Here is a 23,584-nt window from a genome sequence, read left to right on the forward strand (position 1 = left end):
CTTATGCGCCCACGCACCATAGATGTACTTATATATTTACTTAGAAGATCGTTTCGAATCATTATGATTGCGGATGTTTATGCTAGTGCATATTCTTATGGGAAATAGCAATAAGGCGGAACACTTTATGGCAATGCATAGAAATTTGTTTTGTCTGTGCAGGTATCAAGTACATATAATTTCAACTTTGCTTTGAGAACAATATGTAAAAGTATACAAGAGCATAAACTTTTGAACTTTACTAATTACGAGTAATTGGTATTAACCAATCCGATATAATTATTAAATGACATCAAAGATTTAATAATATTGGAAAAAATTTTCAATTTTAGAATTATATCATAAATAAAAATATAAATATATATCAAGTTATAAATTAATTTTAACTTATAGAGATTATTAACGGAAGTTAATATCTAAAAATGTTCAGGACCTATTACAATTTAAATTATAAGTCGTATGACTGATAAACATGTATATGTAGATACATTTTTGCATGTATATCCACATATTACATTCTCATATTTCACATATTTTATTTATTTACTTTGACATATGCACTATTTTATTATTGTATAATGCATAGTATATATGTATGTTCTTGTGTTATGTATAAAGCAGATATGTGTACGTGCACTAAATGAAATATGATTGGTTTTATGAGAATGTGTTAATTCCTCTAGTGACAGTCACGCGATAGGCTCTGGACAGCATTGCTTTATTACTATGCATCACCACAGACAAGATACAGGATAGACTTATAACTCAATGCACAACCATATCTGAAAGGCTCCAGAGACTCCTTACCATTTTGGGATCATTTTGTCAACGCTACCAATGTTAAATTTAAATTCAGATTCAAATTTATATTCATATTTCCAAATTCAAATTTAAATGCATGGGATCCAATGAACTTAGACATCTATTGTGTAGCTTCTAAGATTTTGACGTGTTCCATCTTGCTAATCTCATAGACATGATGCACTGAATTCAACGATTTTGGTCTCAATTTATTACATATATAGAGCTCTGACGCACACAAAACACGTATACAAAATAAATACATTAATATTGAAAATATTTATAAATAACATTGATTTCCTTGTTTCGGACTATTGAATTGAATATAATTTCTATGTTCGCCGTAATAAATCGCAGAGGGCGTAGGAAACACTGATTTTTTCGAAGTCGGTATTTCAGAACACGTAATACGAAGTTCGCCTTATAAATCTCTTACTCTTTGGTTAGAATTGAAAGTAGAGAAATTTATGAAAGCGGTTCTTTTAACATGATTCCTTGTTTTCTCAACTGTAAAATGAAGTATGATATTTGTTACATAATTCTAAAGTTTGCTTTTTCCTTGAGATGCAATAAAGATTATCATACTTTGTACATCTTTTTCGTGAAAGCTATATACGATAAGCGATAATTGGATTTGTTAATCGTATTAAGTCACAGGAACCTTGAACTTACGACATCGAGTCGTTCTTGAGATTCAGCCTCAAATTGTATTGCATTCCAGATCTGAATTACGTCAGACTGAAACATATGACGAACCAAGAGGCAATATTATAAATAGATATGCTTCGTATGCTTAGCTGATATTTTAATCTGAGTTGAACTTTAACTTCTGTCTTTTTTTGAAATAGAAAAGTTTACATCTAATATATATTCAGAAATATCGATTAATCCATAAGATGAGATTGATGCATAAAAGTAAATTAAATAATATAGCAAAAAAGGTATTAAGTATATACTTACTCCAGAGTAATCACACCGATTACTTTTCAACAAAGTCAAGTAGCATTCGTTTTAAAATCGTAATCGCTTCTTGTAAGTACTTTGCACTTTCATCACTCTAAATTGCATATAATTGTATAAGACCTACATTTCTCATATGTTCAACCAAATTGTTCTGACGTGCATACAGGGTGTCTAAAAAATTAGTGATATTTTCACTTCATTAAATTATTTAATATTAATTAGTTTGTATTGTTTATATTATCGATCGATTTGCTATTAGAATAGACCGAAAATGTTTATATAGCTTTACAGATTTACAAATTTTATGAAACTAAAGAAATGAAACCTTTTAATCTGTTCTACTTTTTTTATTCACCTTTAGATTTATTTTACCATCTAAGTATCATAAGGAGTACTTTCCTTTGGGTACTTTGGACAGTTTGAATACTTTTGCATATTATGAATATCCTGAAAAATTTTGTACATTAAAATTTCTCATAAATGCATAAATCTACAATTTACAACAGTTTACTTTGTAGACAGAATTCAGGCAAATTTATATCATATTAAAACGTGGACATAATTGAAAAGAATTATTAGAGCGTCACGTAGTATTCTACGAAGCATCTGAAAAAGTGCGATTGTCACGTAGAACGCGAATTAACGTCGTCGTCCACGACATTCCTCTGTTTTAGAGAGTTGAATCGTTTGCCTTGATGCTATGACACAACAATCGTTTACGAGAGTTCTCTAACTATAAGAGATAAAAATAAAATTTTCAATGTAAAAAATATAGAGAAGTATAACTTATGTATCTTTTTATTAAACAAATTTATCAAAAAATTATTCGTTGTTAAGCATATCCTTTATTACTATTTATTTGAATGATTTATTTTACTTACTTTCGTATTATTAAGAGCTTCAGAAATTGAACCAGAAAATACTCGAAAAACAAAGATATTTTTTACCACCATATTTAAAAGATTTACCCATTGAGCTGTATCTTCAGGTATTCAACACCATTTACTCCTGCATCATTAAAAAACTTTAAAAGTGTAACTGCAGGGAAACATAAAAAGTTAAAATTGTTTTATTAAGTTTAATTTACTTATTACAATTAATAGAACTAATAAATTAAGTTAACGTCCACCATTATTGTAGACCTTAAACCAAAAATATCTTGTGCTAAAAAATTTTAACCACCTTCATCTACAAATATCCATTCTATTTTCCCTTCTATTTTATCAAATGCTAAAGAATGGAACAAAGTCTCTCAGAGAACCGAATTTACTCTTCTATTTTCTTTCTCTCGCGCGCGCTTCGACCGAAACGTGCGTGAAATCCAATAACGTACGCGGATATTTTAAGAACGATTCGGAAAAAAATAATAATAAAAAGGAAAAAACGGCTAAAAAGGTGAGTGCAACGCGCGTTTCGTGAAAGTTATGTCTCCAAGAATTGTTCGTTGCATAGCGCGTCACGCGACCCGTTAAATGTCCCAAACGTTTTGGAGACCGTTTTATTTTTTCGAAATTAGGTATTCATGCTGCATGATTCGGGTCCAGAGAGCCATATACGGTTGGCCAAAGACACCAGACATGATGTATACGTATGTACCTCATCGATGCAGCAAGGAGAAAGCTGCTTTCAGCGTTAATTCAGGACAAGTACCTTTATTTTACACGCGGCAAAAACTCCATAGGCGAAAAAATCGCCGTGGCGCCGATTAACATGGCTCGAAATAGCGGTGCCGATCTTTTTATAGCATGGCGAGTGTCTATTTATACCTGGAGGTATGTTTAATCATCACACAAAGGGAAACACGTAATTTTCGGATGCGTGAAAAATTGGAACGTAATAAATTGACTTAAAGTATAACATTAGTGAGCATAATAAATAAATGCTTCTTTGAAAAATCGTCGTTTCATTGAAATAATAATAGCCTGATCGTTGGGTCGAATAACGTTTAAACAAATTTCACACGGAGTATGAGTGAAGTTTTCGTTAAGAATTTCCCTGTTCTTTTCTCTCTTTTATCTCGAGTTTATTTAGCTTGCGATGTTTGGTTCAAAATACGTGACCAGACGATTGTTTTAAAGAACATATTTATAAAACGCGAAGAACGCCAGGAAGAAATTTGAAGAACTAGAGTAAAGCAATTTCTTTACGTTTTTATAAATTGGTTTTGTATTGGTGAAAAATTCGAAGCATCCCGTTCTTGTGAAACACCCTGCAGTCGCTACTATACAAGATTTTCTAGTGCAAAAGCGAACTACAATAGACATCCGAGGATGATGTGTGGTATGAATATTTGTAGATATATACTATATCATTTTAATAATTAATGCCAATATCAGTACTGCAATATTATCATTATCGAAGGTTATAATACAAAATGTTAATGCTAATGTTAATACTGCAGTTTACCATTAATATTAGTAAAAAAGTATTACTGTTAATATCGTTTAACCGTAGCTAATTGTAAAGATAATGAAACGTTACGGATTCTTATAAAGTATCATGATTAAAAATTTCAGAAAGCACAAGTCGAAAGAACTGGAGCCGTGAAAGTCTTAAGGATATTAATTGAGACAGCCTATAGAAATGGCAGTCGCTCCATGATTGCAGGGTCAAATGATGACAAGGACAACAATTGTATGAGTGTTAAGCTTTTTCGTTTATTGAAAATATCTCTGTAAAACGTGTGTATATTGTGGCCGGGCGAGGTAAGCCGACAAAACCGAATCTTTTTTTTTTCGACAACGAAACGAAATCGGGTAGCAAACGAAGGAATACGGTGAAGACATTGAAAACAATAATAGAGTCGAATCGTTATTTAGTTATCTACATAAGTAAAGGACGAATCAACGATGCATTCGCTTACTTTTCTTTTTTTCTCTTTTTTTTCGTTTAATCTTAGTATATTAATTATATTATGTATAACAAAGCGGTAACAACTTGTTAATTGTAACTATTACGGTAATAATCGTTTACTTTATATAATTACAATAATGTAATGTAAGGATGATCGTTAACTAATCGATAACAAACGAATCGTTTCCTCCTCCATTCTTCCTTCGTCTTGATCGTCATATTATCCTCGTCGCTTCCTTGAACTTCGTCTTTTCCCCCTATTTTTCTTCTTTTATTTTTTATCTTTATTTTCATTTTATTATTATTATTTTCTTTTAAATCCGATATCGGTCTTCAGCTAAATCATTTCGTTATTTTGTTCGTACAATCCCCTCTTTCGTATTAATTATTTAACAACAGTTTTTTTATCCCTTTTATTATTTGCTCTTTAATTTAATAATCATAGTAAACATAGTAATTATTTATAATATTGTGCAAATAATCCATATTTTTATTTTGTTTAATAGTAATGAATGTCATTCAACGGAGGAGCTCTTCTACGTTCTCTCTTTCTCTCTCTCATTTTCTCGCCCTTTCGCACTCTTCTCGCTTACTCGCTCCCTTTCTCTCTCTCTCTCTCGCGCGCTCTCGTTCATTCTTTCACGCATACACGCTCTTTCGCACGCACTCTGTCTCGATGTCTCTCTTTGCTTGCTCGCGCGCATTCACGACACGCAATTGCGCATGCGCGCCGCCGGCGCGGTGCACAAGCGCGAGCACTCACGGAGCACGCATTTGAATGGACGATCCTTCGCGCGTAATGTTTTTTTTCGACAGCTAGCTCGTTAAAATTGGATCTTTTTTTTGGTTTCTTAGCACATTTCGTCTATCTAGCTTGTTGACCCATGGCAGTTGCTTGATCATTATACTGGCCGACAGGCTCCGCAGCTTGACACTTTACTCAATTATTCTCTGTATATATCTTTTTTAAATCTTCCTTTGTTTAGCCCAACTCTAGGATTTTTTCTGCTTCGTATCTTCTCCTCTTTCTTTTTTTTTTTTTTTAGTAGCTTTTGTGTACTCATCAGTTAGTTTTATTATCTGACGACGTTTAGGTTAATGAGTTTCGAGAGTTTTCGAGACACTACAAAGCCTTTTTTGTTTTTTTTTTTGTTCGCTATCCGTTTAAGAAAATTTCGTGCATTTACGATTAGTTAACTTAGTTTCATTTCTTCTTTATACAATGCGTAACGGCAGTATCGTCCACGGAGAAAGTACGTTTAAATCTCGTCTTACCTCGCTTAACGAAGGAAAGCCCTATATGTATATATATATATATTTTTTTTTTGTTCTTTAATATCTTACAGCCGTCGTCGCGCAAAAGCTGGTATTTAATGTACGTTTATTTTTTGTTTCTGGTAAAACGAAAATCAATGAAGCACACCACGCATACTCTTCCACCCCCCTCCCCCTCGTTTCTTTTCGCAGCCATAGCAAATGTTTTGGCCGATCGAACGAACATTTTTTTCACCGTTCCCGAGCATGTTTTTGTTCCGAGCGTCACGCTCAAACGAATTTTCAGGCAACCCTTCGAGACGCGTGTGTTCCTGATCTTCTTACGATTTTCTCTTTTCGATACGACCGTAGATTAAACGGGCCGAATGTTAACAGGCTTACCAACGATTGGTAAACGCGATTGAAAACCGGGGAAGTTGCGATTCAATCGAACATTCGATCACGAAAAATCTAGATCACAGTCTTCACGTTCGCGAGATAAAAAGCACTGTGTGGATGTGTATCCGGACAAAAAGGAGAAAAGAAGAAGAAGAAGAAGAAGAAACGATGTTCATTTGGCGTGCCTCTCGGGGGAAGAACGATTCCTACAGAATCCGAAAGATCCGTTTATCGTTAAAAAGAGGCCAGTGTGTTTTGGAACACTTTCCGCGCGATTGCACTCGTTTCGTTCGTCACGCCCTGTTTACATATTTTTTTATTTCCGTCCTTTCTTTCTTTCTAACGTTTGTCGTGTGTCTCGAGAATTTTATTGCTTCTAGAAGTTTGCGGTTGCCCATTCGACAAAGTAGTATCGAAAATATATATGTATATTATATGCGTACAAACCATTTGATTATTATCGAATTATTTGCACATATTACAGCACGGGAGGGGTTCAAAACATAAAAAGGGGCGAGAGGGGGTATCGGAGTAATTAGACAGTGAGCCGGACGGACCATCAGATACGTCGTACTTCGATAGAAGAAGGATCGACGAGTTAAATGAATTTCGTCGTCGATCGATCTCGTGCCTCGATTCGTTTCGTTTCGTCGTCGTCGCCGTTCATCGTGCTCCGTGTTATGTTAGGTTATGTCATACGTTATACCGGATGCATTTTACCGTATCGTTTGTCGCGATCGTTTTGACTTCTACGAAACAACTTTCGAATAACGTGCGCCTACAAAAAGAAAAATTCGAAGTTTCTCGTCAAGTATATACGCGAACAGCAACGGCATCACAATGCATGTATGCATTTTTTTGTTTTTAGGCGTAATCAGTGTTTCTGCTTTTTCGTTGCAGAGAGATTACCGAAGATAATAGATATGATGAGCGGATGAATACCCGATTGGTAATCGATGTGATTGTGCAGATATATTGTATTGGGATATTATCGAAATCGTCTCAAAGAGAGATTCAGAGCGTAAGAAAGCCGAGTCTCGGAAGAAACGAAGAACGACGACCTCTTCCGAACGAACGAGTCGCGAGGACGCAGCCACGCGCATGCGTATACTTTGAAGCGTACTCACGAAAAGGATCATCGAATGGCCCGCGACGAGAATCGTGAAATGCAATTATAATATACGTAGAAAAGGTACGAGGACATTAATATCGGACAGGCTTCTCTAAAATACTTTGACAAAGCGGACTCGACACCGATAGTGTGTGAATTATTTGTACGAGTAATTTACAATGATCCTCACCCTCTTGAGCCTTCGTAGCTTAAAATAATGAACATTTGTTTTTTTTCTTTGTCTGCTTTTTCCATAATTTCCCGTTATTTCTCGCGTTGTTCCTGCATTTAACCTCATCATACCTACGTTCCCTTTAACCTCGTCTTTCTTTCTTTTTTTCTGTCCAGCTTGTAACAAATTTACACCATTTTCTAGCTCACAGAACGTCCGTAACTATACCGCTCTCGTTATGTCCTCGTCGTCGTTCCTGCCACACATTTCAAATACAATCCTTCGAGCGAGCTGCGAATTTCTTTGCCACGTTACGTCCGTTTTCGACCAGCGAGAACGATTCTATGTTCGTTTATTATCGCGTCTCTGCCGCTGCTAGCGCGACACCTGTTTCCGGTTAAGACAACATGGACAACGTGGTGTCGCTCCTCTTTCCTTTTCCCATCATCTTTTACTTTCTCTATTCCATTCCGGAACGCGGATGTAAACGTAGAAAAATAACGATCGCGCAATCCGCGTTAACACACACACGCACACACATTATAGTTCATTTTTGTCCTCTGTTGTTGCTTCGTTAACGCACGCCCGTTGCGCGCCAAATCGAGATTAGTTTCTTTCGTGTACATACCTACGTGTATAATATACGTTGATCTGTACTTTTTTTATGGCAAAATGAACTGTGCATCGCTATCATCGTTGATAGACGCGTTTCGACGAACTTTCGTTTGTCCCCGTGTGCATACTGTTTGCAACGCGTTTCTCGATTTATTTCACGCGATCTACGCGATCGTATGTTGCGTGAGAACGATGCAATTGAGGTTATTCACCCGTGATAGAATCATATGCCATGGTTAACGGTCATTGAGAATTTCGTTCGATGTGTATCGATTTACTTTCCTCAATCGTGACACAGTTCTATCTAGCCATATGGCAGATAGAATCGTACTATTCGCGAGATTAGGCACACGATCTTTCACGAGGTTCTTAAGCACGTAAACCCGTTCGAAATCGAGCTACAAACTCGGACGATTCCTTTCTTCTATGAAGCATCGATTCCTTTTTTAATTATTTCAAATATACCGAATTTTCTTAAATATTTATATTGCGATTCGTACCGAAAGAAAGTGTATGTTGCTTCGGCGGTGTCGTTAATCGTTATTGTCCTTGGACAATCGTGCAGCTTCTCGAATCGCAAACGGAAATTGTTCAGGATACCTTTTGGGCGTTTGTTACCTCTTATGGAGATAATTCGTATTTGATAATTCAACGGAAACTATGTACTAAATATTTTAAATAACCAACATTAAAATAATCATTTAAAATCTTAACAATTTCTTTTTTTAAAAACTTAACGTCTTGATTTGGCATCTATTGTTAAACTATGTAGAATGACACAACTTTCTCGCTCAGAGAAATTAATTTGTAACATAAATTAACTAAAACGTGAATGAATCCTTAAATTTAAATTTTATCTTTAGAAAATGTGAATTATATTCGAATATGTATAAAAAAATTGTTTTAAGTAGACGTTATATTGCTTTGGAACATATACAACTTTGAAGATATGAAATTATTAACAAAAAATGTACTGGTTAACAATCGATATGGCGAGTTCAGTACTTATCAGAATCTAATAATCTTATTAACACTTTACTGGATCGGAATTAAAATTTCGAATGATATAACAATTATAAAATCATCAACAATGATAAACTGAATATTTATATCGTTTTTGCAATTCGTAATATTTTAATAATTTTCCAATATGAAAATGACAAAACATTTAATTCGATAAAATATACTCATCTTCACTAACAAATAAATATAATTTTAAATCTCAAAGTTGCCTAATTATATTACTGATTTAACAAGTATTTCGCCATAATAATTGAGAGTTAAATATCTATTAGAAATATAAGTTGAAAACGAGCCAAAAACAGTTGTGCCCAATTCTACGTTATCAACCGAGTTAATCGTTAATTCTTTCAGCCTATTTAAACGTGCGGCGTTTTATTCATTTAAAAGATATACTACGCGTACTGCGAGACGGGTTTACGGGCGCACGGTTGTCGATTACAATTATTCGAATAACGTTACACTATTATGTATATTCATTTATTCCAAAGCGCATCACTACGTCGTGTAAGATTGTGTCTGTGTAAGTTTTTTGCAAATGTGTAAGTATCTAGCTGATGATGATTGCGAAATTTGTATTCGCCACACCTTCCCCCTCTCTGTTCCTCTTTGGCAAGAATATTGTTCATAGATATCTAAAAAAAAGAGATAGTCACATTTTCATCAACGACTATCAACATAACAATGAAAACTCATAGGGGAAAAGAAGAGTTATTAGTACATAACTGTTTTACCGACCGACTTACTCCAATCGTATTTCTCTCTAAATCGCTCTATGAGAGTAATTCTTATTAGTTCTTTTAAATAAATAGTAATTATATGATCGAATATTAAAATAAATATCAAAGTCGTCAAACCGTTATAATATAACCGTTATAATATTAAATATCGAAGTGCAGTGACGAGGAACAGAGAAGCAGAGGGTCAGTTAAAATAAAGCCGCGCGATCGGATGTTCGCGCATCGTATTGCGCAAAAATTGTTCAAGCCGAGCGAATGTAGTAAACTACGCGTACATTTCACATTATTAACATTCTTGTTCACCATCATCATCATCATCATTATCATCATCATAATCATCAACATCATCATTTATAATCGTTATCATAATCGTTCTATGATCATCCTCACTATTATCGTCAGTTATGATCAGCATCTTCATCAATGTCTTCGTTTTCTCCATTGTTCCGTCGTTCTTTTCTCGTTTCCTTCTTTCTTTTCTGTTCAGTTTCAGGTTCAGAAAACTCTTTCGTCTTTATACACCACTGTACGATGACCAGAATAACGGATCAAAATGTCACCCACGAACCTCGACCGCAGCGAATCAACATTGATTTTTACATTTTTATAGATTTTCTATAACCTCCTCCTTCTTCGTTTGTTGTGTTTATCAGCGAATTGGCGAGTCGCTGTTCAATATCATGTAAAAAATCCAATATACGCGGGTAAAATTTTACGAATCGGCTATGTACCGTGTTAATTTTTGTTTCCTCTAGAATAGATGAGAAACGATCGCTGATCTCTTGTTTTCTTTCTCCGTTTTGTGAACGCGGCGATATTAACTGTCTCACCGTGGAACGCAGGTCTTCGTTTCAATGTCGGTCACGCGAAAAGATGATTCTTTGTTTTCGTTTCATTGCGTTTCGAGTACGCGTGCATATAACGCAGCTGGCGCGGATCGTCATCGTCATCGTACGATCTCTAAAAGAAGAAGAACGGTAAGGAATGCCGTAACGAAGTCCATCGAGGGCAGGAATTCTGAGTACGTTGCAACGTGAACCGTCGAGTCCTGATTTGTTTTTTTAAGGGGGGGAAGTTGACTCGAAGGTTACGTTGTTCATAGTCGAGTACACTTCTCTATACACCGACTATCGTTATACTCTTTGTATATGTTCTTTTCTGTTGTCAGTTCTTGCCCTTCGATTCCTCTTCGTATGTCCATCCTTATCTTCGTTTCGTAGCCAAATCCTATTATATTCGATCACGGTTTCTTCCATAAATATTCCTCCGCGGAACGAGAGAACCGAGCTAATGCCAACAACGAGCACGGACGATGGGTGTACGCGGTATCAGCAGTCTATGTTTCTCTCTGTCGTCTCACTATTCGCGCCCCATTCTCGAACGACTCGCCCAGAAAAACCAAAATGAAACATCCTGTGTTCTGTTCCCTCATGTGTCCCATTTCTCGCTCTTGTGTGTTCATCAGCTAGCGACGTGTCTCCCAACGATCGTAGCGTTTACAATGGATTTAAAGGCAACTCGTTGGAGGAATGTATTTTTTTTTTTTAATATTTTGTTTATACAACTATAAGGCTGTCGATGGAGAGCGCGCGCGAGGTCCGTGAGGCCGCTGCTCTCCGCGAGCAGTATTAGCGCGTCTGTTATAATTCTATAGTTGTTAGTCGTGGTGGCGCTTACTACGACGGTGGCGGTGCTTGGGACGTCGTGGACGCCGATCAGACGTCCGCGGTTCTCGAGGTTACGCTCGGCGATCGGCTATGTATGACGACTCTGTGGCCATTTTTCGTCACGAAACCGTCGCTCTCGACCAAGACCGCGGTCTGTCTGACCCGTGGATCGGTGTCAGCGTCGTCGCTTTCTTCGCTTGGTCCGCCTAGACGTTGTTGCTTGTGCTTTCTCCAGGCGTTCTGAATCAGACGCGCGCAATACTCCTCACGCTGACGCCACAGAGTCGAGGAAACTGGTTCGTAACCAGCCTCACCTGGACGCGTCTGAACCTCGATCTCTGCCGACTCCTCGATCGGATTACCCTTGCGCGCGAAGAAGTCTTTCGTGAGAGCATCCAGAATGTCTACGCAGAACATCATATCCCCCTTGCATATTGGGATGTCCATAGATACGATCTTGTACTTGTTTGGCTTGTGTATCTGTAACGGTGGCTCCAGCACGTCCAAGAAATCGGACAGCTGATCGTATCTGATGTACTGCGTTCCATCTGGGTCGAACTGTTGCCAGATCTCGTAGTACATGTCGTAGTCGTCATCCGTCAGACCCTCCTGCACATCCTCGGTAGCTTGGGAGTAATTCTCCAAGATCACGGCGATGTACATGTTTATCACGATCAAGAAGCTGATCACCAGGTACGAGAGAAGATAGGCGATGCCGATCGTGGACGAACCACAGTTGCCCGGATATCCTATCTCGTTGTTCGGTTCCTGGCAGTCCTCCTCATTTATTATACCGTCGAGGACGCCATCCCAACCGGCAGACGTTGACATCTAGACGAATTCAAGAATTTCTATGTAATGATTTTGTTGCAAAAATTCAGTTTATTTAGCTGTAACACGTGGCAGTGTCTTTTATACTGAAGCATACTTGGAAAATTATGAACGTAGTAGGTATAATTACCTGGAATAGCAATATCATCGACTGGCCGAACGTTTTGAAATTGTATACATCATCCAGTCCGCTCTTGTCTTTCACGTGCATGAAGAATGACATTCCAAAAATCGCGAAGATAAACATCACCAAAAACAGTAATAGGCAAATATTGAAGAGAGCTGGTAACGACATCGCCAGGGCGAAGAGAAGAGTTCGAATACCCTTAGCACCTTTCACGAGTCGAAGCACACGACCGACTTTTGCCACCCTTACTACACGGAGCAAGGTCGGCGATACGAAATATTTCTCAATAATATCGCTGAGAACCAGACCTAAAGGGAACATATATGCATTTTATTACAATAATCCTTAATAAGACAATAAAAAAGGATAAGATTTATGTGTCAACTAGATTAGGTTGTGCGATCTAGGTAAAGGCGGTGCTCTCTAAGTTGATAAGTGTTTTAAGTTCCATGCATCTTTGCACACAGGATTACTAGTCTTATGAAACTTAATTCATTCATTGAATATAAAGTACGTGAAAAATTATGCGTTTCTAATTCTAATTTGATTTCTAAGCAATAATATTGCACAATGAATGATAACAAAGAGTTTCGTGAAAATAGTGTTTCTTATTTTGTTTCTTCAAGAAGAAGATTCAAGGTGTTTGATGCACGATTCAAGATTAAAAAAAAAGTAGATTAAAAAAAAACATGCATCATACAGTCCTAAGGACTGTTGTCCCTTGTTCTCTAATCTTTTCTTCTTGTTAGATCTGGCTATAAAAAAAATTAACATGCAGTTTTAGATTGATCAAAAAAACAGAAACTTGATTAAAGCTCGATCACTCGTTAGATCACGCGGTGCTGTACAAGAAAAAAAAATGTATCATTGTCGTAGGTTTTCGTGTTAGGCATTCAAAAGTTTAAAAATGAGCAGACTAGCAATCGGTTACTCCTTTCTAAGAAGACTAATTTGGAAAAAAATTCTCGTAATACAGACCCGCTCTTACCCGATTTTTTGACTAATGATCGTCTTTACATCAATCAACATGTGTATATACCAGTCAAATACAACATTATATCAATATAAAAAGATACCAACGAATGTTTGACCATTAAAGCTGTTTAAATTATTAATTTAAGATTGAAAGTTTATTATGAAAAATCAGATATTAGACTTGTTAAAGTTTATTAGAAATATATGTAAAAAATAGATAAATAAATTGCGCAATCAAATGATAATGAATTAAGTTAAAAATCAAATTTTATGGATTTTTAAAATTAATATACAAATATTTGAATATTGATCCGCTTTATAAATAAAGAGCTATAATGTTGCTTTTAATGACTGGACACATGTTCATAACCATGAGGAAACGAGGATTATACAGGATAGGAAAGACAGGATTACACATAACATCAATGTAAGGCTACGTAACATAATGACGCTGATCAGTCGTTGCAGCACACGTGAAATATTAATCCTGTACGCTTTCTTTTTTGCTAAGATGCTAAGTTTTGCGTGCAGTAGAGATAATGAATTGAACATGCTCATTTGCATCCTAATTAAAAAAAAAAAGAAGAGAGAGCTATGTTGTGTGATGAAGAAGCTAACAGGATTATCTTTTCCATTATCATATGTCAATTTCACGGGGGCCATACGACTGAACTAATCATTACATTACATTACCTAATATTGACAATATAACAACAACAAAATCAAAGAGGTTCCATGGCTCCTTGAAATAGTGGTAACGTAGAGCGAAGATCTTCATGAGACACTCGCTGGTGAATATCACAATGAATATCATGTTTAGATAGTCCAGAACATCGCTGAAAGTCTGAGTTTGTTGATAATGGTCCAGCGTCATCGTAAGCATATTCAGTCCAATGAACAACATGATTATCATATCGAACTTTTTGTCCGTCACTATTTCAAACACTATCGCCTGCGGCCTCCACTGAAAGACAAAATGTTTGCGTTAAAATAGAGACTTTTTAATTGGAAAAAGAAGTAGAAAAATTCGATAAGCACCTACTTCTTAATAAGTTACTCGGTTATCGAAATGGACATTCACTAAAGTCTTACAATTTGAAACAGACAATTACCAAAATTTTACTTAAGATTTACTTAACTGTCAGAATTTTACAATACAACACGATGAATCGCTAAAATTTTAGGATTGAAAGTTCCCAATAAATAAATTTCAGAATTATAAATTCCCACTCACAGTAAAATTCCATAATTAAGAATTTCCTATTACTAAAATTTCAGAACCAAAGACTCTTATTCTACTAAAGTTTTATAATTAAAATCTGTTCACCGCCAAAATTTTACAATTAGGCACTTCCAATTCCCAAAGCTTTACAATTTAAAATGACTAATCACGAAAATTGCAATGTTCAAAATTCGACTATACACAAAATTTGATACAAATGGACTTAAGCACTGTAAAAAAGATTATCAGATTATCAGTTTGAGTTCCTAGGATCAAGAGAAGAATCGAAGAGGAAGAAATTCACAAATATTCCAACAACATATTCTCTACATACTCTTGGACGTGGAATGGCTTTCAATGGTTTCTTGCTACCCATCTTTTTCATAGCGTTGTAATATTTCTTCTGGTCTTCCGTCATGAACATCTCCAGGGAACCACCCGCCTTTTTCTTCTGCTCGTTGAAGTTATCGATGATCACACCAATGAATAGATTAAGGGTAAAAAACGATCCGAATATAATGAAGAATACAAAATAGAAATACATGTAGATGTTTGTTTCACGAATTGGTTGTTTGTTGAGCTGTAGACACAAAAGAAAGATTAATTAAAGAATCAAACGATGATTGCCGATTAATTCAAGTTACAAACGATACACTCACCTCCCTAGAATCTATCGCGTCATTCATGATCTGAATCCATCCTTTAAACGTGGCCACTTGGAACAAGCACAGATAAGCCTTTCCTACGTGGTCGAAATTCATCGGAGAATTCTCCCAGGTATAGTTCTCAGCCAAACAGGCGTTTCGGTCAGGGATTATTTCGTGGCTGAGTGTGGTTTTATTGGCATCTACGCACTGTAAAGAGAAAACGAATATAGTTAATTAAATAGAAAAATCTTTATTACTTCCTTTATTACCACATATTTTTCAAGGTAAGCTGAAGGAAAAATAGGAATATTCTGCTACCTTTAATTTTCCGATATTGGCTTTTCAGGATGGACAATCGTGTTTCTGGCTCAAAATGCAAATGTCAAGTGCACGTGCAAAATCGGAACACGATCTCTCATCCCGAAGAGGCAATATCAAAATATCTGATCGTCGTGAAAGTTTGAGATCCAAAGTACTTCTCTAATTTGTTTTGAATTACCAATACAATTCGATCGGAAGATTGATACTAGCAGTTGTAAGTTGTCAAGCTATAAGAACTCCGTATAAGAGTGGAAATTGAATACTTATTTAGGAGTGTTAAATAATTTAAGACGATGAAATAACTTTCTCAAGCTTTCAACGATTCGCGTAGAATTCTTTCGTTTCATTAATTACAAAAACACCTTTGAAATAATTACCTTGAAATATTTGCCGGCAAAAAGCTGTACACCCATAATGGCGAAGATCAACCAGAAGATAAGACACACCAGTAACACGTTGAAAATGGATGGAATGGCTTGAACCAAAGCGTTGACGACTACCTGCGAGACAAAACCGTTCGTTAAAGTATCTGAAAGTCGGTCCAATAAATGTTTTTTGTTTTTTTTTTAATTCTGTTTCTCTATGTGCTTAAGTATGCGTTTCTATGCATCTCTACGCGTTTCTAAGTAAATGTCTACGCCGTGTGTTACGAATTCATCGTATGTGCAATGTAAATCTTGGATTCATATTTTGCGATAAAATAAACGAAAGGATAAAACACCGCGCGAAAACAAACAGTAATGTCGCATTATTTATTAATTGATAAGAAAATTGATAAGAGTCCAGTAGAAATTCGATTGAATTTAACACGTCAGTGATATTAGTCGTAGTCAATTTCTAGGAAATAGGGGAAAGAATCTATTGTATAAAAATGTAATATCACGTTCAAACGTTCAGTTTCATGTAACTTTTATCCGAAAACAAGAAGCACGCAACATCGCTGCTCGATTTCGCCCGATTTTTCACGATTGCACAGGATCAAATCAGGAAACAGAGTCGATAAAATATCTTGGCTCATCTTTTTCGCAATCTATATCTACGAAACGAGTCCAATCGAGTTTTCCCATTAATTTGTTCTCTTTCCTTTTTATGGAACAGTAAACCGAGGTAAACCCTGCATACTTACTTCAACACAATAATTATCACGTTCAATTTCGTACAACTACACCGCACGAACATAGATTATATATATATATATATATATGTATACCAATGAAACACCGAAATCACAAGTCTCCAGACAAATTCAAACAGACAATGAGAAGAAAGAATTCAAAAAGAAATAAAAAAAAAAAAATAAGAAAAAGAGGAAGAATCACGGCGAACACAAGGAGTGCCTCTGCGTTCACGAAGTATAATATTCGCGAACTTCATGGAAATCAATAGACTTGTGAAACAAATTAAGAAGGAACAAAGTATCGCTTTGCCTGATCATTGATCGATGTGACGTATGGTGCATACTTAACGTTGCTTCGAGATCACGACTACAAGTGTGCACATAGAATTCACACGAGAAATAAACGAAAGCCAGCAGCAAGTGACGCACAAAGCATGTAACAGTGAAACATTCCATTCGATATATTGGATGCGTTTTGGCGTGCGATAATTTTATAGCATTCCTCAGCGTCAAGCAACGATCCCATGCAGAAATAGAAATAATATATAATATATATAATATATATATATACTATTAGATGGTAGGCTCATAGATTTTACGTGTTTATATATTATATATAATATATATATATTTATATATTTATATAGGTAGACAGATTATGCTGAAAATTAGTAGCTACGAACTACTGTATAATAAGATAGGGTAAGATAGTGTCAGGGCGTGGGCATGACAGTAACTCTACGCCCAGTATCTCAGCGACCTTGTATTACAGTTATGTAGAATCATTTTATGTCTGTAATGAGATATATAAACTGTTAAATTCATCCGAGAATGGTAAGTTACTAGTATGTTTGATGTAGGTATATAATACGTGTGTTGTTCGAGTATGTTGAGACCAGCTGTTTTCTAGATGAGGCACGTTTGTTTCAGGCTCGTTGAATTTCACAATAAGTATCTAAATACACCGCCGTTCGTAAATCTTGTCTAAACTAGTCATGGTTATTATATTATTACTTACTAATTGAAAATGATTTAATCGAAGGATACGTTTCCGAGCTGTTCGATTTATTATCTGTCGACACCTATGCACACAGGGTCATCGCCTATGCAGGCGTTCACATCGCCGAGCTTCCCGTCGTTTTCTATGGAAGTTGTTAGGCAGATGAAGAGTAGAGTCCTTGATATTTTTATAATTTCTTCAATAATTCAAATAATAACGAGTAATCGTAAATGGTAAAATTTGTTTGAAATAATAATTTTAAAATATATAGTTCCGCGACTTTTCTACCGGATACACATGCGAACATATTCTATGAGTATAATATACCGTAACCGAAGCAATTTTGTTTCTCTTCTTCTTTACTAATTCGTTATTTGTATTTTTTAAATGACTCTTTTTACAAAATTTATACGATATGTTTATACCATATATCCTTCCTCCTCTTTATTAATTTGTTCTAGCACCGTTTTCAACCGCCCGTTTCGTTTTCACCCAAAATTGAGGATCTATTTCACGTTTTTGGCTGGATTTCCTTGCAAGTAGTACGCAATTGATGTTTAAAATATCTAAATATCTAATTCTAAAGATATAAAGAACGTTTTGAAAATTAGAACGAGGAAGACGCGAGAATGTCTTGGAAATCATTGATCGTTCTCGCTATTTTGTAGAAATTATATAAACAGGGTGTTGTCTCGAATTTACGAGAAGCGATCGTCGATCCAAAATTTACGAACAGCAGCGTACGTGTGTCTCTAAGGTGCATATCTCGCGAGAATTATTCAATAAAGAACGAGTCTACGTGCCGTTCAAACATTCGCAGTTTTAAGCTCAAGTGCATTCGCGATCGCCCTACTTATGTTCACGTGCAAAAGGAATCGAGTCTTCGACACGGCGAGACCGAAGAGTTGTTTCGTTAATCTTTCGGATAACTAACAACAAAGTAAGTAACTATATATTAATGCAACAAAACCAAAGAAAATATTCCGCGTCATATGAAACTCAAATCGGCCTCTTTGTCGATTCTCGCCATGAAAGAAAAACGGTGCCGCCGTTAAACTGATTTTCTTTCTATCTTTTTTTATACGTGCTCATTTATTATTCTATTTGTTATTTTTATTATCATTATTACTTCATAAATACGATCTTTAATTTTCTTCTAATTATCTTCGATAATTTTCTTGGACTACCGATATTGATAATTCTGTTAGAACGGCTAATAATTTTATTCGTTCGTGATAATTCGACGGCACCGAGAGAATTCAAATTGAAAATCTGGACGAATCGAAAATTGTCGACAAAGTTGGGCATTGTTTAATCAACGTGAATCATAGCGTTAATTACCTAATGTTGATACTTTCGAAGAACGAATCTACAAAATCTGGAAGCCACTTTCGTTGTTACTTAACACTGCTATTGGACGCGTAATTTGTTTAATTATTATTTGGTATTCTTATCGCGAATAACTTCGAATAGTAAATATAGCGAGTCAAACACTCTCGGACAAGAGTCTCGCTATACTCTGCTCTTGATTCGACAAACCTTAACCGTATAGTTCTATCTTTGTTATTTGCTTCCTCTAGTGTAATTACTAATTATTTCTTGCGACATTACGCTGCAATAATGCAACGTATTAAACAACAAATAACAAGTATCTTCTTGGCAAGAAATTTCTAATTAGACAGTTCTAGATTACTCGTTTGTCATAGTAGAGATACTATTTCGTCTAAAGCTATCGTCATATCAAAATTATCCTATGATCGCGATATTTCTAACGACATATGCCCAACTCGGAAGCTCGATTCGCCCGCTAAAGAGAATGATCGATTCGGTCGGGAACATAATAAGAAAGTAATCGGCAAGGTCTGCTGAGACTGTGGGCTACATACCCGCATTCCCTGCATTCTAGACATCGCCCTGAGTGGCCTTAGGGCCCTTAGGGTCCTCATTGTTTTGAAGGCTTGGATCCCGCCAGCGCCACAGAGCGACGCTACGAAGTTAATGAGTGACACCTGCGAGCGAGAAACGAGAGCGGATCACAGCAACAGGTAGACAGGCTACTCGCGATACGAATTCATCATCATAATCATAATCATAATCATAATCATAATCATCATCATCATTATCATTATCATAATCAATAATCATTTCCAAACTTTCAAATACTAGAAAAATTTCAAGAGATAAGTAGAAACGGAAGAATAGAGAAAGAGAAGAAAATAGATAGCTAAAGAAAGGGTTAGGAGGAAGTAGAGGTTGTTGGTTGACCGTCGACGCGTCAATTCGTGTTTTGTATGGTTCTAGTTTCATGTCATAATTTTCTTTTCTTTTTTTTTTTTTGGTTTTGTCTTTTTTTCTGATCTCTCGATTTCCCGTCGATGGATCGAGGAGTCCGTTGAAGCGGATTAAAGTAACACAGGAGTCCGTCCCATCTGTGGAAATCGTTCCATTTAAATAGTGTATGATACACATCGTAGATACAACAAATATCCAGAGCAGGGGGACGAAGACATTGAGAGAAACCAGATATGGCACACGTAGCGGTTCACAGTGAACAGAGAATGGACGTCGTGTCACCCCCGTTTGCGTACAATCCTTCGCTAAAAGGATGTTTCTTAATGCGTCACTGAGTTCTATTTAGCAATATCGTGGTTGTAAAAGGGAATTTTAGGAATTCGCTCAGCGCTTCTTACGATTCTAGGAATTTCGAAGAAATTAAAATGTATCGAGTCTTACGTATTACGATAAGCTAGTTTCTTCTAAGTTACGTAAATGTTTATTTATCTGAAGGACGCGATTGTACGCATACAGGCGAGAACGACCGACAATGCAGAGAGCAATGAATGAATTGATGAGAGATATTTTCGGTTGCGAGCATGATAATCGGCTTCGTCCTGAAACAGATGAAAAGGTTCGTCATACCAGCAGTAACGACGCGCCAGGTACCAATTTTATAGCGTTTGACCATTCTATTGTTAAAAGAAGAGTCTTGTCATTAGAAAAGTACTTTGCACTTTCTTTCGATAGTTTGATAAAGGAATTAATTGACGTGGACGTAGAAGGTTCTTTCTCTTTCTAACAAAGCGCAAATTAAAAAGCGAAACAACTTGTTATTGCTATATACCTTCGTATTATCGATAGACATTCTAGTAATAACATTCTACGTAATTTTTGAAATACGATCATTGTTTCTGATTTGTGGGTAAAATATTATATTCGTAACGAGAATTCATATTATTCTTTCATTGTAACATCAATTAAACTGGTACCGTAGTGCGTTGTAACGTTGAGAAATCAAAATCCTGATGACCAAATTCCAAAATTACACGCGCATAATATATTACGTAGTACACACGCGTACATGAACACACAAGGAAGATTGTACATTACACACAAAGCAATATAATATGTATATGTATATAATGTATATATATATATAGTTTAGATGTATAGATACACTGTACTTTGCACAACGATCACTGTGCCAAAAAAGACTGTTTAGGAAAGGCGTACATCGGCAGTAGCTAGTACGACAAAAACTCCAATATCAGTGCAGACACCAAGTAGAGACACCAGTGTACCTCTGCACACCGGAAAGCACACCACAGAGTACAAGGCTACGATCACTGTAGCGATCATGTCCTCTCTCGTCACTTTTCCCTCGGTTTTTACTTATTGTTCCCTTCTTTCTTTCTAATCGCTTTTTTTCAGTTTTCTTTTTTGTCCTATCGACTCATTAAAAAACCAAAACCTCAGAACAAACGTGACGGATTGAAGATCAAAAAATTAATTTTTAGAAATGCTATCATTAGATATTCATTTCTTTAAAAAGGTTTATAAATATTGAGAAAGTACGAAGACATTATCATTCAAATAATACTACGAGGATTGATGATTAATAGTAATATCATTAATTCTTTATTTATTGCTATTACGTTGAGCAGTAAGACCACTCACGACTTCATGTTATTAAAACAGCAGGTTCAGTGTTATTACTTTATAAAATAATATCTGTCAAAAGAAGTATGCAACTTCTTTATTGGTTTTCTCTATAGATTTATTTCTATAGATTTTTTCTCTATAGATTTATTTTTATAGATATTTTCTCTATAAATTTCTATTGGAAAAATTTAGATACATTTTTAAAACAATTTTTATAAATCAAACGTATGTACTAGTGAAAGGTGAATGAACTTATTGCTCGACTCAATAGTAACAAACTATGTATAAGAGAAAATTCTCTGATTATAAAAGGAGCACTACTTATTCTTATAATATTATTTAAATAACAATGTCTCTTATTCGAATCAGAATTCTGCAAAAATACCATAGAAAGTTCCTTGATACTGTCACAAAGATTAATTTCTTTTAAACTCCGAAAATTGAAAAGGAACAGTAAATTAACAAGCTCAAAACTTGCAACAGAGTTACAGTTAAATTCTACAAAAAATATTCTGTACGCTATATTTCAGTTTTATAAAATGATAAAATAATAATCCGTCAGATTTGCACGATCATACAAAGGTCGTCGTATCACCGGATGAGGCTGCTCTTTCTCGGTTTTTTTTTTTTTGCTTCTCGTCGACCGATGACTTACTCTCATGCCCTCCCATCGTGACACGGCTCGTAAAGGCCTCAAGGCCCTCAGTGTTCTCATGGAACGGAAGGCCGGGATGTCGGCAGCGCCTGCCCAGATGGCGCCCAAGTTGATCAGTGAGAGCTATCATCATCATCAAATATCGATCAGATGGAACGTGACACATGACACATGATATATACGTTATTATACGTAGACGAGTTTGTACTACAGTAATCCACCACGAGGGAGTTTCCATGCTGAGCTCTTCCGCTTTGTGAACTGACTTTTTGGGTGGTTGGGAGGAGGAGAAGAAGAAGAAGGTGGAGGATACACTTCGTCATTCAAAGAAACTTGAAGATGGGGAACTTTTGTTTCTTTTTTGTTTTTTGGAACAAGTTTACAAAATCTTTGATTCCTGGAAGAAACCTCAAGCGTTGCATGCTTTTAAAGAAAGTTTCTTTCAGAGTTTCTGTTTTCTTGTATTTAAAGACTCCTCATCCTCTCTCTAATCATTTTGATATCTTTATCTTATACAAAGTTGCTAAAACGATTGTTCAAGGTATAAATGGACTTTGTATAAGAGATATTTCTATGGATTTTATTGTAAGCTTGTTTCTGGTTGGGGAACGTAAACGAAGTTTAGCTGTGATATGAACTAAATTATTAAGTAGATTAGAGACATTTTATAAAAATATGAATTATAAAAGTATTTCCTTTTTGCGTTAAAAATAGAAATTAGAGACACTATTTTTTGGAGATAATCTAATATAACATTCTTCATGTGAGTAATCGTTATCTTATTAATTTATTTTATAATTATTTGAAAATCTGAATAGGAATTATTAGTCTTTTTTTCTTATCCTTTTTTTCTTGAACGAGAGATTACGCACATTTAGATCATAAAACTACATGAGATATATAAGAGAATTATCTGAATAAATATGACTTACCATGACAATGATGAAATCAAGCCAGCACCAAGCGTTCGTGAAGTACTTTTTGAAGCCGAGAGCCAACCATTTGATTAACATTTCGAGGAAGAAAATCACAGTAAATATTCGGTCCATGTAGTATAAGATATCTTGCAGAATGGGTCGTTGTTGAAGATGCACATCTTCCAAGGCCTGAACATCACACAACGCATTTTCAATTATAATTCATATATTTGTAAAA

At 35.7% G+C, this 23,584-nt stretch overlaps 1 protein-coding gene across 34 annotated transcripts in view; it reads right to left on the minus strand.

Annotated features, from left to right (window-relative positions):
• Positions 1-5,637: 5,637 nt before the first annotated feature.
• LOC100642930 (sodium channel protein para) overlaps positions 5,638-23,584 on the minus strand; it is a 68,050-nt gene continuing 50,103 nt past the window's right edge. For 23 of the 34 annotated variants that reach the window (XM_048408550.1, XM_048408571.1, XM_048408575.1 and 20 more), the window contains 8 exons: positions 23,362-23,535; positions 19,722-19,844; positions 16,096-16,218; positions 15,410-15,604; positions 15,085-15,330; positions 14,222-14,492; positions 12,557-12,861; positions 5,638-12,426 (listed from right to left, as the gene is read on the minus strand). In XM_048408550.1, the coding sequence (XP_048264507.1) occupies positions 11,644-12,426; positions 12,557-12,861; positions 14,222-14,492; positions 15,085-15,330; positions 15,410-15,604; positions 16,096-16,218; positions 19,722-19,844; positions 23,362-23,535 (2,220 nt within the window). In that variant the 3' untranslated portion in view covers positions 5,638-11,643. Of the gene's footprint in view, positions 12,427-12,556; positions 12,862-14,221; positions 14,493-15,084; positions 15,331-15,409; positions 15,605-16,095; positions 16,219-19,721; positions 19,845-22,429; positions 22,553-23,361; positions 23,536-23,584 lie in introns of all 34 variants that reach the window. The other 11 variants (XM_048408570.1, XM_020864547.2, XM_048408553.1 and 8 more) reach the window with 2 other exon arrangements.

The sequence above is a fragment of the Bombus terrestris genome, chromosome 9 (genome assembly GCF_910591885.1).
Source record: "Bombus terrestris chromosome 9, iyBomTerr1.2, whole genome shotgun sequence".
In the NCBI taxonomy this organism is placed as follows: Eukaryota; Metazoa; Arthropoda; class Insecta; order Hymenoptera; family Apidae; genus Bombus; species Bombus terrestris.